Source organism: Nestor notabilis, unplaced genomic scaffold (genome assembly GCF_000696875.1).
Source record: "Nestor notabilis isolate BGI_N333 unplaced genomic scaffold, ASM69687v1 scaffold1217, whole genome shotgun sequence".
Classification (NCBI taxonomy): Eukaryota; Metazoa; Chordata; class Aves; order Psittaciformes; family Psittacidae; genus Nestor; species Nestor notabilis.
Genome location: NW_009936697.1, coordinates 5,221 through 19,404, shown reverse-complemented (window position 1 = coordinate 19,404; position 14,184 = coordinate 5,221). Strand labels below are relative to the sequence as shown.

The 14,184-nt window shown below is 38.5% G+C and overlaps 1 protein-coding gene across 1 annotated transcript in view; it reads right to left on the bottom strand.

The window, feature by feature from the left end:
- KCNQ5 (potassium voltage-gated channel, KQT-like subfamily, member 5) overlaps positions 1–9,350 on the bottom strand; it is a 65,219-nt gene extending 55,869 nt beyond the window's left edge. The window contains exon 1 of the mRNA XM_010018449.1: positions 9,229–9,350. Within this exon, the coding sequence (XP_010016751.1) occupies positions 9,229–9,346 (118 nt within the window). The 5' untranslated portion in view covers positions 9,347–9,350. The remainder of the gene's footprint in view (positions 1–9,228) is intronic.
- Positions 9,351–14,184: the final 4,834 nt, after the last annotated feature.

The window sequence follows — 14,184 nt, the reverse complement described above, 5'->3', positions numbered from 1 at the left end:
GCTGTCTATGGGCTGAATAAGTCCTTAGCAAACATTTTTACATTATTAGCAGCTGGTTCAATAAATCTTAAAAAACTAAGGGCCTCCTGCAAGCTAAGATTAAGTTCAGCTGCAAGCCTTTCATGAATTTATACTTCATTAGCCTTCTCCAATAATTGATCTTTAGCATTATTATTATGTACCTGCCAGAAAGAATAAAGCACTATTTATTCAGTAGCAATTTCATTTGGCTTTAAGACAGGCTAACAGAAACACATTTAAAACTGTGTCTTTGACCCGGTGTTCACCAATCCCATTTGTGTCCAACCAAAGAAACAAACCACGAGTAACTCATGCAGATGCTTCCCATAAATCTTCACTTACTCTGCCCAATACCTGTTTTCTGCCTTACAAGCCCTGGGAAAACAAGGTTTTCTAGTCACTTTACTTTGTCTGAGGCTTTTTCCTGGATGACAGTAGTAGACCTTAGTGAAAAAGGCTACTGTCGTGGGGAGAAAACCCCTGAGGATTTCTGGAGGGAAAGGTGGCAGGGTGGATAGCCAGACACACACCCACCTGATGAATAGAGGCTCATTAGATCGGACTGTAAGAAAACCACAGAGCTATCAGCAAGAAGAAACAAAATAACTACAGGCATGGCAAGACTTGTGTATGGAGAAAGGGCTGAATAATTTAGGGGTGGTTAGTCAGAAGACAAATATGAGATGACAGATAGAGGTATGCAAACTAGCGGAAAATAAGAAGGTCTGTTGGATGCCTCCTAATTACCCTTCCTTATAAAAGTGAGATCAAAAGACAATTTAAATCTGATAAAAAGAAATACAACATGCAATTAACTTGTAAAATCCATAGCCACAGGATGTAAAGGAATAACCAGGGAAAATTAAAGACAAGATTGGATGTTTCTCCTTGAATTGCTGGAATTAAATTTTTCAGGGGATCCAAATTCCCATATGAGTCAGTCACTGATGCCTTGATGTCCAAACAAAAATATTGTCTGACTGGCTATTTGGGCTACAGGTATTAACACCTTTTTTAGAGCTATGTAGCACTGGTGAGTGTGTAGAGAACACCAAACAGGGCTCCTATGTGATCCAGCCCAGCAGAAGCAGTGCCACCTCTGTGTGGGGTTGTAGCCGCACAGGTAGGAATCTATGGGCAGGACCCTGCACTTTCACAGCCTTTTCAATCACACTCTGAAATTTCAGGGAGAGGAAGGCGGGCAGGGTGTCTGGAAGTGTCTGTCTAACACATTCACAGGTTTCATAAAGTAAAGGTGATGCAGAGGTATGGGAGTGGAAAGGCCCAAAAATGTGGGAACAGAAAAATCCTGGGTGTGAGAGTGAAAGTAGACAGGCAAAAACTGAGAAATAAACATGCTGGTAAGAGCAGGGGAGAGAACAGCATGTCTCTGAGGGTGAGGAAAAGCCTGACTGTAGGTGGAAAGGGAAGAGAGTATTAATAATCTCATCTCAAATTGGGGTGGGAAGAAACAGGAGGTATCTAGTCTCTAGCTATCTAATGCAGGCGTTGAAGGCAAGAACATAAGTCCCTCAGTGTCGGCTGAAAGATATTAATTCCTACCTTAAGTTTCCTGAGCAGTCCCCAGAGGCACACACCTCTCTCCTCTGCCTAAAACCAGAACTTGCATTTCTAACCTACACAACTGTTTTGGATGTCTGCACAGTCAGTGTGAGTGCCTCCTGGAACTCCCCTGTTTCTGTAAATATAGAAGTTCACTCAGATGATACAGAACCAGAGATTTCCAGCAACTCTTTACCCTTAGCTGCTATCCCACTTGCCAAAAAGGGACTACTGTGCCAGCAAGAAGCTTTATATGATTTGGAGAACAGTAATGTGGGGCACTTTGCAGCCACCCTTGAGACTTCTTCCTGCGTGAGATGTGAAGAAAGAAATAGAAGCTCAGTTCAGCACTTGAGAGGGGAAAAAAACACTATCTGGTAGCACTCTCACAAACCCAACAGGAGGCAATCCTAAGATAAGATATTAAATACAGCAGATAATGTCATTCTGAGTGACAACCTCTGCACTCTGCCTTAAGACCTTTTAATGTGAAACGAAGCAGTCCCCACTGTGGGGGTCTCATGAGCAGGCTGGTCTGGTGCAGCGGAGCCCCAGGGCCAAGGGGGCTCTGCCTTCACCTTGGCTGCTCCCAAGATGGTCACAAACATGCGCTGGGACACCAGGACCAGGTGGCATGATGGTGGAAGCGGATGGCTGAAGCTGCTGCTTTCCACAGCAGAGGCAGCTTAGGCCTGACTCAAATAAGCATTTACACCATTTTGGAGCTTACACAGGTTGATATAAAACAGATCTGGTGGACACCTTCCTTAGATCTGCTACTGACGGCACTATCACCTATTAGCGGAAAGGTCAAATCCTCACTTTTGAGAATTAGCATGAGCTTAAAGGTAAAATATGTAGTTTTTCTTTAAAAGGGGACTACAGGTTATGAGAATCTGGTGCTTAAGTGCTAGGGGTGTGAAGGGAAGGGAAGGAAGGATATTAAAGTGTGCAGAACATGCCCAAGTGCTATCTAGAAATATGCAAATATTTCCACTTAGCCGTATTAAACTTGAGATATAAATACTGTAACTCTGTAATAAAGTGTAATAATGTTGTTACATTGTCAAATCCTTCCTAATTGCTATATTTAACACAGCAGCTGTAAAAATGAAGAATTAAAAACCTGTACTTTCTCTCTTGTACACAAGTCCTTTTCTAATGTAGCAGTTGGAGTGTAACCATTTGAGTCATGAACATAAAAATAGAGATTTCCTACAATTCCCACCAGACTACTCTGCCCATCAGTCACTTTAGCAGTGCTGGTGGCAACACTCGGTCCTCTGACGGGATGTAAAAGAATGGAAACATACGTGCATTTCTTCAAGCATTGTGATCACTTATAACCTAGTTGCAAGGCTGGATGAAGACACCTGGCAATCAGTTTGATTACACTGAATGTAACAGTGTGCAAAGCTTGTGTCTTAAACCGTCAGATTGTCAGCTAACAAATTAAAGCTGAGCAGATACCAGAAAAATGCATTTGAAGAAGCAAACACTACCTTTAAAGCAACTGAAAATGCCTGTTTCTAAATAACAAAGAGACAAGCAAAATAAACTCACTGGTTCAAACTGACTGCACCTACAACCCTTTTGCTGAAGATCTTGCTCACACACAGATGACCTGAACAGAAATAAACAAGTCTCCAGCAAAGACAGCAACAAGTCACAATATTCAACAGGCATAAGAGTAACATTTATAAACTAAAAGCATCAAATAAGTGGAAAAACATACTGCAAATACAAGGTAGCAGCATGTTGCCTTCTGTTGTATGCCGCGCTTTCAAACAAATCTATAAAGATTCCTGCAGCATATGCCAAGCCAATAACTCAAGACATTTTCAAATTTCTTCATTTGGATTGACAGGGGCGAAGCTGAGGCAACATGAGAGGAAGCACGATTTGATTGATTAACACCTGCAAGAGTAGTTAATCATGGTTCAAATAGTCAGATTGACAGTTGCCTAATGTACCGTATCGAGTCATTAACATTGAAATTTATGTTAACATGCTGCTAAAGCACTCCTAAGTAAGTATAGGCTTGTTAGTAAAATTGAAGACACACTGAAGGTGGCTTTTGAAATAAAGCAGCACTACAAGCTAGGGATATCACAATCCTGTGAGAGGCTGCATATATGCCAAGGATAGAGTAATGGGCAATTGCAAAAGTCCAAAATAGCAACCACCTTGTCTAATAGACAATACTATTTAATACTATTTTGGACCAATATGGAAATGTTCTTAAATTGCTCAGATTTCTGCCTGAAGAATGTAATTTGCTGCTGCAAAAGCAAAACTTGCACAGCCACCAGACAGCAATTCCTCTCACAGAGGAGCTATGGGAAAAAGCTGATGATCTCAGATGGGAGTTACAAGAAATGTCACACACCGAAGCAGCTGATCTGCAGCACAACATATGGAAAGAAGCCAAGAAAGCTGAGTATTTCCTTGCATATCAATTAGGCTCTGACACATTATTCAGTTATTTAATTTAAAATTACGGGTTTTTTAGATGCTAGGAATGATAAAAATTAAAAACTGAACTATTTTACTGCTTTTGCAACTCCATATGCTATGGTAGGCAGATAAGTGAATTTGGCACAATGCTGTCTACCTCTAACTGGCACACCAGCACTCACTTTACCAACTAAATTTACTTAAATTACTTCATTTTGGACTGGAGAATTTACATGTATGCATGGAAATCTGAGCAATGATCTCATCTATGGATATGATGGGAATTCAGCATAGTAAGGCAGGTTATGAACATCTCGAATTAAGAAATTAGAAAAGAAAGGTATTTCTATAAGCATCCTCATATACTGGGCATCTCTAGGAGCAACAATTTTAAAGCCAGTCCCTAAAAAATGTGGGCAAAATTGAACATGCCATGTCTAAAACCAGATGTTAACTGTTTCTTGGTCTGCCAGTTGTGGGCTTCCTTACTGTACATTTCCAAGTCACTGAAACCGTGTGGCTCATAAGCTGCACTGGAAGTTCTCTAATATACATTCATAATATATAATATTTGATAATACATAGTACTTAATAATATCAAGCTCTATTATTATTATTATACAATATATTCCCTGAGATTCAAAAATGAGAGATCATCAATTATTTGAAAGAATCCATAAATCACTTACAGAATCCATTCTAGTGTGGATCTCTTCTAATTTGTACTGCAGGAATTGTCTATTTACAATGACTGATTATCCTTTGGGTGAAAAAAAAAATCAAAGTTTCTCATGTAGCAGATGACTATAATTAACACCAGGTGACAGGATAAATCAGCATTTCTGTCTGGACCAATTAAGTATTATTTATTGATGTTTGGATAGTTTCAGTGGGGCTGAGAGACTGGTTCTGCTCCAAATCTCCCAGAGCAAGAATTTAACCATACTTTAACTAGAAACCAGAAACTGTATTATTTGCTATACTGCATGTTTGAGAGACAGTGTGCTTTTAATTTTGATGAGAAAAAGATCTAGACTGAATATAAAATGCCTTTCCTCAGGAAAAGGGAACTGGTTTGCTTCCATGAATTACTTTGTTTTCAGTTAATCAATATTTTTCAAGGAAAAATGATTTCATCAGGAATCTTACACTAGCCTTGTTGACTTCCTTCATCAGCAGATATCTCAGCAGAGAAACAGAATATAGATGCAAAGAAAGCTCAGCCCCTCAGATCAAAACCTCAATCTCCAAGTCTCATGAAGATGAAATGTGACATTACCCACAGCTCCCCCGTGGGAAAGAAGTCATGAGACACGCATCACTCAGGTTGCCCAATTCATGGTAGGTGCTCCTCTACTCAAAATAACATGGTAGTGATACTAGTATAAGGTCAAAAAAGCATGCCAATAAATAAATACAGTCTGCTGAATTCTTTAGCACACACCAGAAAGAAATTTCAGTAACTGCCTTCTACAAAACTAGCAGATTTCTTTTGAATAGCAGACATGCAACTTCTAGAAAGAGAAGACTAGAACCTGATGTCTTTAGCAAGTGGCACCTTACTCAGCAGCAAGGGAAGTAGTCTGCAAAAGTAAATGTGAAAGAACAAGGCCCATAGGTGATACTCAAAATACATTATTTTTCCTATGCATTTCTAAAAACTGTACTGCCAGAACTGTCAAACATGAAGCTATGCTACTAATACTAAATACTAGTATTAAAAACTTACCCAATTTGTAACTGATTTAGCCTCTGTTCATTACACATAATAATGGCTGCTGAAATCATCTGAGGAAATTTCCATTTCCAGCCTTAATGCTGCTACTACTATCAGAGTATTTTCTGGAGTAAAGTGGGCAGCATGTTCCTGGGATGAGTTCAAGTTGGGCTGGCAGGAGACCCCCTCAGTGTATAACTTGCTTCTGCTGGCACTTGGTTTTGCTGGGATTTGTAATGAGATGTGATGTGAGATGTGTCTCCTTGGTCAAAGATATACTTAATTGCAAAACATCACTGGGTTATTTAGAGTTCATGTTATACTAGAAAGAGGCTCTATATATTGTTTACCATGAGCAGCAGATCTACTATCTGTCTGTATTTAAGCTCTATAGCGTGTCTAAATACCAAGGTGACAGACAAAATGTATCATAACATAAATATATTGAATTAATTCAAATTAAGGGGTCAGCAGATCTTGTAACACACTAGATACGGATTTGTTTATAAAAGTTTGACAAAACTGCCATATGATGGTTCATTACCACTCTAATTAATCAAAAATAGATCCAGTAATATGCAATAGCCGCTGCTATCACTTAATGCTCTGAAACGAGGTTTGCCAGCCATGAAGTTCAAGAGCCTGATTACAGATAATGGACTTAAGCTTCCTGTTGGGAATTTGTTCATTCTGCAGCCTCAATAGAATTTGAACTTGTGACATTTCCATCTTGCTGTAGCTTGACTAGAGGTAAAACAGAAGCTGTTGTGGGGAAACTGCTAATGGACTAACCGAAATACATTAAATCTTTCATTGGGCTGGACCACCAGGAAGTTTAGTTGCCCTGGAGAAATGTTATATTACTAGAAGGGGGCTTAAATTTAAGGTGGAAAAAATCTGAATTAGGAGCTTCAACACCCATATTTAAATGTAGAAGTTACATAAAGTTTAGGTTCTAAAATTCACTACTTCCAGTGTTCCAAGGGAAGCATGCTCATGTGCTCTTCACTTGCCCTTGCTGAGCTTCCTCACGTAGGAGTCCCAAAGTTTCCCACAAGGTCAGTGGAAAGAAGAAGTTCCTCTGAAAGTCTAGCAGACTTCTGACATGCAGGTGAGACTGGCAGGATCTTACTCTTCTGACCCACACCTTGTTACTTATTATTCCTCATTATTTTTATAATGCACCACTGCACGGGAGCCACCCTCACAGACTGAGGTTTCACTGAGTGGTAAAACCTCTCATATGCACAGTACAGTGGACAGAAGTTTTATTTAGTCAGGTCACATGCACCCATGTAGGAATCCCATCGCCAGAGAAAGAACCACAGACTCTTCATTTATTTCAGTGTCCCTGAATGACTTGACAGGAAGTGGTTGCCATACTTTCTTCCTCATTAGCAGCTATGTCCTCTTTTATCTTGGGGTTGTTCAGTGAGCATGGCTCCTCCTAAGGCACAGGCAGACACTGAGTTCTCCCTGGACCTTGGCTTCCCTGGCTCCTGGAGGCAGCAGTTACGAGATGAGGTGCCTGGATTGCTACTTTTCTGTGCAGTATAACACAGCAATATTTCTCTGCAGTGCTAACTGCCAAGCTTGACTTGATATACCTGGGAGATTTAGGATCTGCAGAAGTACATCTTTAAGTACATTAAGTATCTGGGAAGGTATGTTGGTATGCCCTTTACATTATGTATGCAAGCTCATAGAAAATGAGGGATAGCACGTAACTCCTGACATGGAACAAAATATAAATCAAGGTTTAATACTACACTATTATTCCATTTTATACAGAAATAAACAAGGCTACAAAGCTTTCAAATAATTTAATATCATTACTAACGCGGTAGCACACAGCAATGTTTGATGAACTGATTTGTTGGGTTAGTGACATTGTAGGCACACTAACATAAGCACAGAGCTTTGGCCCTCAATAAAATTTTTCTAGCGATTAGGTTATTAATGGAAAAAAAAAATAAAGGCAGCCTGAATGTGACCCTTGAGGCAATCCTCAAATTTATTATTTCTAGCTCTTAGGTCATTCCCCTGTGTGATTTGTGTTTGATCACAAAAATAATCAGAGAACAGATCGGCTGGAGATATATAGCAAATTTAATTAATAGTAAACAAATTAAGTTTTCTAAAATATTATTGTTTCACTGTAACAAAAAGCAGAAAGAATAACTGAATGGATGAGTGAGTAAATAATTAAACAAATGCATGAAAAGTAGTAGGTCAAAATTTGCCAGGTGCTTTTAACGAGACTTTAACACTAGTTCACAGAGTTCCCCCTGAAGCCGTTCTTTCTCAAGCTGAACAAGCCCAGGTCCCTCAGCCTCTCCTCACAGGGCAAATGCTCCAGCACTGATCATCTTGGTGGCCTTCACTGAACTCCTGTTTATTGATGTCTTTCATGTATGGTGTTGGAGGGGGCAAATGGGGTGCAACATCTTAGATGTGGCCTAATAGGTGCCAAGTAAAGGAAGACATAATGTGTCTTCATCTACTGATGATGATTCTATAGCTAATACATACAGCCTGTTGGCCTTTCCTGCTAGGGCACACTTTGTCATGATTGCGAAGCCAAGGTGTCAGAAAAATAGTTAATGAACGAAGAGCTGCAAAATTACTTGCTAAAGGTTCTTCCTCAAAAGATCAGATCAAAATCCCTTCAGGGATGCTAAAGTCCAGAAATGGACAAAAAAATCAATCAGCAGGAGGGACACAGAATAATTAATGCTACTGGTTTAGTTTCCAGAAGCTACTTTAGTAGCTGTACAGTGTTTTGCAGAATGAAGTTTCTTTTTCATCCACTGAACCAGCACAGGAAGACTTCCACAAGCAAAAGACTGTTAGCTACCAGTTAGTTCTGCTAGCAAGTGATGGAGTTGCAAGGGGGACAGAGAAGACACTTTTAGGAACTAGAGATTGCCTACATGAAAATGCAACTAGAAAAGCAGGTGAACTCCAGAGAAAGGAGGAAAAACCATAATAAAGTAAGGCAAACCCCTACACCCACTGAGACTCGTGCCAGGAGACCTGCCTCAACTATTTCACAAATAGTAGGAGGGTAGCTATGAACCATTTAAAGGAAAGGGGGAAAATCTACCTCTGTCACCCTATGATAGCAAAGTTTTGAACAAGGAAGAACCCCTCCATTCACTTATGCTGCAAATGAACACCTCAGACTGAAGCTAATCACTGACAGAAAACTTGCCAGTTCAATGGAGACGGGAAAGGGAAGAGAAACAAAAGCTGAACTGAATAATCTGCTGGTGTTTCTACTCAACAGCATCTCAGAGAGCAGCAAACCACTCTGAGATGTCAAATGCTTCTAGGAAGTTCAAACTGTTTACAGATTTATGTTTCTAGTAAGTTCTAAACAGTCTGATTCCAGTAGTTTTCATTCAGAAGCAAAACAGAAGCAGGGTATTTATTTTTATCTTAAAATAACCTAGAACTGGGACACTCACCTATTACACAGAATGGTTTCCTTGCAAAGCGCAGTCTTCCTTGCCATCCTCGGTATCGACAACAGCATCCAGCAGACCAGATACGAATAATAAATTCCAAACCAAAGACAACAATCATGACAAATTCCTAGAAAGGGCAAATAAGAAAAATGCCTGTTACAGATAACCAACACTATTGGGAAACTTATGATCACCATGTGTGTCTAGCAATCCACCTTGAGCATCTGAAGATCACAAGCCAAACCTGGAATCCTGCTCCCCAGGATGTTTACACAGCTACACACAGAACACAGTCCCCAGAGCTTCCTAATGAACAGTCCAAGTCTAACCTGAGTAACACTAAATATCTGCTAAAACTGGCTACTAAATATGAAACACTGAAGAACTGAATCATACAGAAAAAAATATCAAAGCAAAATACTTGGTGACTTTGGATATGGAGGATCAGACTGTGGGTAATTTAAACAGGTAGTGAAGAATATGTTATATATCCACATCCATAAAATCAGTTCTTAGTTTGAAGGCTGAATGTGTTGGTATATATATTCTTATTGTAGCAATATACAGGTGAAGTGATTGAGATGATGCAGAAGCATTAAGGAAGTAACTATTTTCCCTGGAAGAAGGTTAAAATACATGCAAGTGTCACTGCATACAACGGATATGTAATTGTTTGTAAGATGGTAAATGAAAGTTCACACTAGGCATAACTTTCCTTGGACAACTTGTGAATGGAAGCATTTAAAAGTCTCACCTTTCTTGTCTGCCTCACATTTCTTTCACACTGGCACATTTTATAAGACTGTTCATTTTAATAGCATCAACCTCTATTTATGCCATTTTTATTGGAAGAAATTTCTTAGTAAAACAGTGAGGTCAACAGAGTTGCCTCTTGTATTGTCTGTTGCAATACAGCTTGGAGCACAGTTCAGCTCCATACCTTAAGGAAATCTGAATCCCTATAATATGCAGCTATTTTGTACATACACTCTAGTATATAATTATGAACTTACATACTTTTCTGGAACACCATCATAAAGTTATGGGGTTTGAAATCATAAAATAAAAATTTGTGTGTTCACCAAAAGAACAAGAAAAGTACTTGAAGGAGTTTCTTAAGCAGTTCATCAAGAAGATGAGGATGAAAGTTGTATTTTATTTGGCAGATGAATGTATTTCCATGTCCAGGAGAAAGCTGTTCCTTGTCAGCCAATTAATTTGTTATTCCTGCAGGATGAGGACTAGTGAGGTACTGGTTAAGAAATCATTACAAATGAATTAAATTGAGGAATATTTTCAAGGGCACGGTTGATCCAGCATTGACTTTTCCCCAATAAACAGTTTGCATATTTTTAGACTGTAAGACTCTACAACTCTACAAGCCAATAAGGCTTTAAATATCACATATGTCAACTCAGTCATTAATTTACTTGAAAAATGACATTATTAATCTTGTGTCATGTAATGGTGCTTTACTAGCTTATGAATAGTGGCAGTACATTGAAACATTGTGAATTTAATTTGCTCCTGTTGTCACAGAACAATTTGAAAACAAAGTATTCCTTCCTAAAACATGTCAGCTTGTATAACTACATCACACTAAAACTGAAGGAGTTTGTAGAGCTTCCTTCAGTGTCTTCATTTCCAGCTTTGTAAATCCCATCCTGAATGCCTAAATCACAAAAGCAGAATGAGATCCCTCTAAGACATGGCTAAAAAAGATGACAGATTTTTTTGTTAGAAAGGAACACATGGAAAAATGAGTGTAATTGTTTAAGATTTCATTTTTCTTCATTCTACTACAAGAAACTTCAACTTAATTCCAAGAACAGAGTTATTGCACAACTTCAGAAAAGGTTATGTGCAAAATTGAAAAATTCTCCCTATAGTAACAATAATTCTTAATAACTGGCTACCATATGGTACATTTCCTTGTAGGAAATTCTGTGTAGACCAAGAATAAAATGGACAGGAAGCCAACTGGAAAAAAGGAAGAATATGTATTTTAGTTATTTAACTACTTTTATAGTGGTAGTTAAATCATGAATTGTCAAATCTGGTTTACACATTGTTAGGTGCTCTCTCTGAATTTATGGGGATGGATGGCAGGCACCCAGGTCATTTGACATCTGATTCTCCTGATAAAGTCTCTTCTTTGGTGCAGGGGTAAGAAATACTGAAGGAACAGAGGCCAGCATAGCATGAAACATTCTTCGCTTCCAATAAAACCTTTTCCTTGTTAAAATCTAATCATATTTAATTTGACTGAAGTTTGTCATTTCCCTGGAAAACATATTATGTGTCCAGATGCCTGAAAAACACCTCCTACTTTGTAAGTACACTGAAATTGTCACAGTCATTTTACAAGACCTGATCCACACACACAAGATTGTGTCCTTTATCGTACTCTAGACCCCAGCAGGGCCTCTGATAGAGAACTGGGAAGAACAGAAAGGACTTAATGATTCTGGCAGGACTAGTCTACAGCTTCAATTCAGTTAAATTAGCATCACAAGATTGCTGGTAGATATTTAAAATAGGTAATTTTTATTTGGCAGTTTACTATTCTGCTTCCCATTAGCACTATGCAGTTTTGCATTCATCATCTGTACTAGTTATTGTGTGCTGAAAGCACGTGCTTGAGAGTCTCTCGTACCGCATGGCGTACTTGTGTCAGAGGCAGAAATCCTATTTGTCTCTCACATACACAAACGCATAAACATGTACGGCAAAGAGAATCTTCTTGAAGATATGTCTCTTCTGACAGAGAAAAGAGCAAAAGGATGTGGGGTTTTTTGTTGGGTTGGTTTTTTTTTTTATGGTGGGGTAATAGCATAAGATTTTCTTGGAGAAACAATGTGGAATATCTCTGTTCATTCCTAAAGAAAAATAGCTACTATTTCTAGCAACATTACGAACTTATGCATGGTGATATTCTCCCAAAATCAACTCAAGTTTCTGCTAAAAGCAAATTTTAACAACAGCTGCTGTAGCTATAGTAAGCGAGCTCAAAAACAGTAAATATGTCTCTGTGCTAAAAGAACTGCTGAATTTAAAAGTACTATATATATGATTTTCTTCCACACATACCACATTTCTGGAGGTTTTAAAATGCAGTATAAGCTTTAATAACAGAAAAGAAATTGAACAAAGTGGAGATGGGGTTTCACACCCATTATTGCACTTTCTGAAATAGTGGTATTTCAAAATGATCCTTATATCCTGGCCACTCCTACTTTCTCAAAGAATGACTGATTTTCATACATACCATCATTAATAAAGTCTAAAGGAAAAAAATTTTCCTAGAAAATGTGAACGCATTGAAAAAGAACTCTTCATAATATGTGTGCACATATCTCTCTCTCTCTCTCTCTCTCTATCTCAGCATATATGACAGGTTTTTTTGTATTTTGGATTGCTTCAGGTTGAAACCAGAGAGAAACAAAGAATCCCACACCACTGTGAAAAAGGTAATGTTTTAATAATCAGTACACTCAGTCAAATCTCTGTCAAGGTTAATGCAGGCCAGGGAATGACACTATTTTTTCCTGTGGCAGCTGCACAGTCAAGGGATTCTCAGTTTTCTATAGACAAAAATTGGAAGGATGCATCCCAAAGAAGATCAGGATTTTTTTTTTCTTCTTTAAATTTCATTTTCAATGGCTTATTACAAAATTAAGCATATACCTATGCTTTACAATAACCTGATTTTAGTTCCTTAGCAATTGAAACAGAAAATCAGAACATAATTAGAAAGGCATGTGACAATAAATCATTAGACCTCATGTTTTGTAGGCTTGCTGTAGAAATGATGCATTCCAAGTATCTCTGTCCTACATATAATATGATGGAACCTTGTTAATTTTGGATTACATACGAAGTACGAATAGCAGCATTTACATGGGAAAACTCTGCACTGTTGATAAATCTAGCCTCCTTCAAAATTCAGCAAGGCTGTATAGGAACTGATGAGCAAATCTAGGTTTGCTGGAAACCTAACCTTCCCCTTCTAGGTAGAGAATGAATGCCTTCGCCTTAGCCATTAGTTCTGCTATTCCTTCCCCGCCCCCGTCATCCTTTTGCAATCACAGTTGCCTCTGGTTTGCATCACAGTTACCACAATCTGTAACTTTTTGGTTGTTTAAGCTCACAGATAGCCCCCACAGTAACTGATATAGCAGATTCATTGGAGGTTTGGACAGTGGAAAGTCTTTCTTCCTTCTCAAAGTGCAGTTCATGAAGACTGATGAACTTTCCATTCTGAAATATTTCTACATATGCAGCTCCAGTTGTCAGGAGGCGCTATGCATATGCAAGAGAAGCAAGGCTGAAACTCATGGGCTTAAAAGATTTAGTTGCTTTTGGCACAAGGAACAGGTGCCACAGTGCTCCTGTTTTTTACACCTGCAAGTGCCTTGGTTTCTCTGGCACTGGAACGAGGGTCACAGAAATGGCAGGAAAGGAAAAAGATGTCCTCCAGAGCAAGGTTTCTATTAAAAGAAGGTCCTGGAGGACTCTAATGAACAGGGTTGGTAATTAATTAAATCAAGCATACTTTGTACAATCCAGACACAAATGGCACTTTTTTTTCTTTTTTTCTTTTTTTCTTTTTTCTTTTTTTTTTTTTTAATCTGATTAGGATACAAGTGATGATTTGTTGAAATTATCTACATTAATATGCTTCTGAGGTAGTTTTTAATGATAAGGATTTCCCTAATCATAACAGCAAAAACCTGTTTTTATACTAGGTTTCTTGTTCATTAACATAACTGCATATTAAAATAATTTGCTGCTGCTGCAATCAGGTGCCTTGGTTGTAGACTATAATTTCTGGGAATTAGAGCTTTTTTTGAGATGAGAAAATGACCAAAGTTGAGCACTCTGTGCTTTTCTTCTAGGATGATCCTGGTTATTTTTCAGTGTGTAAATGAGCTGTGGTTTGGATATGAGAAATCC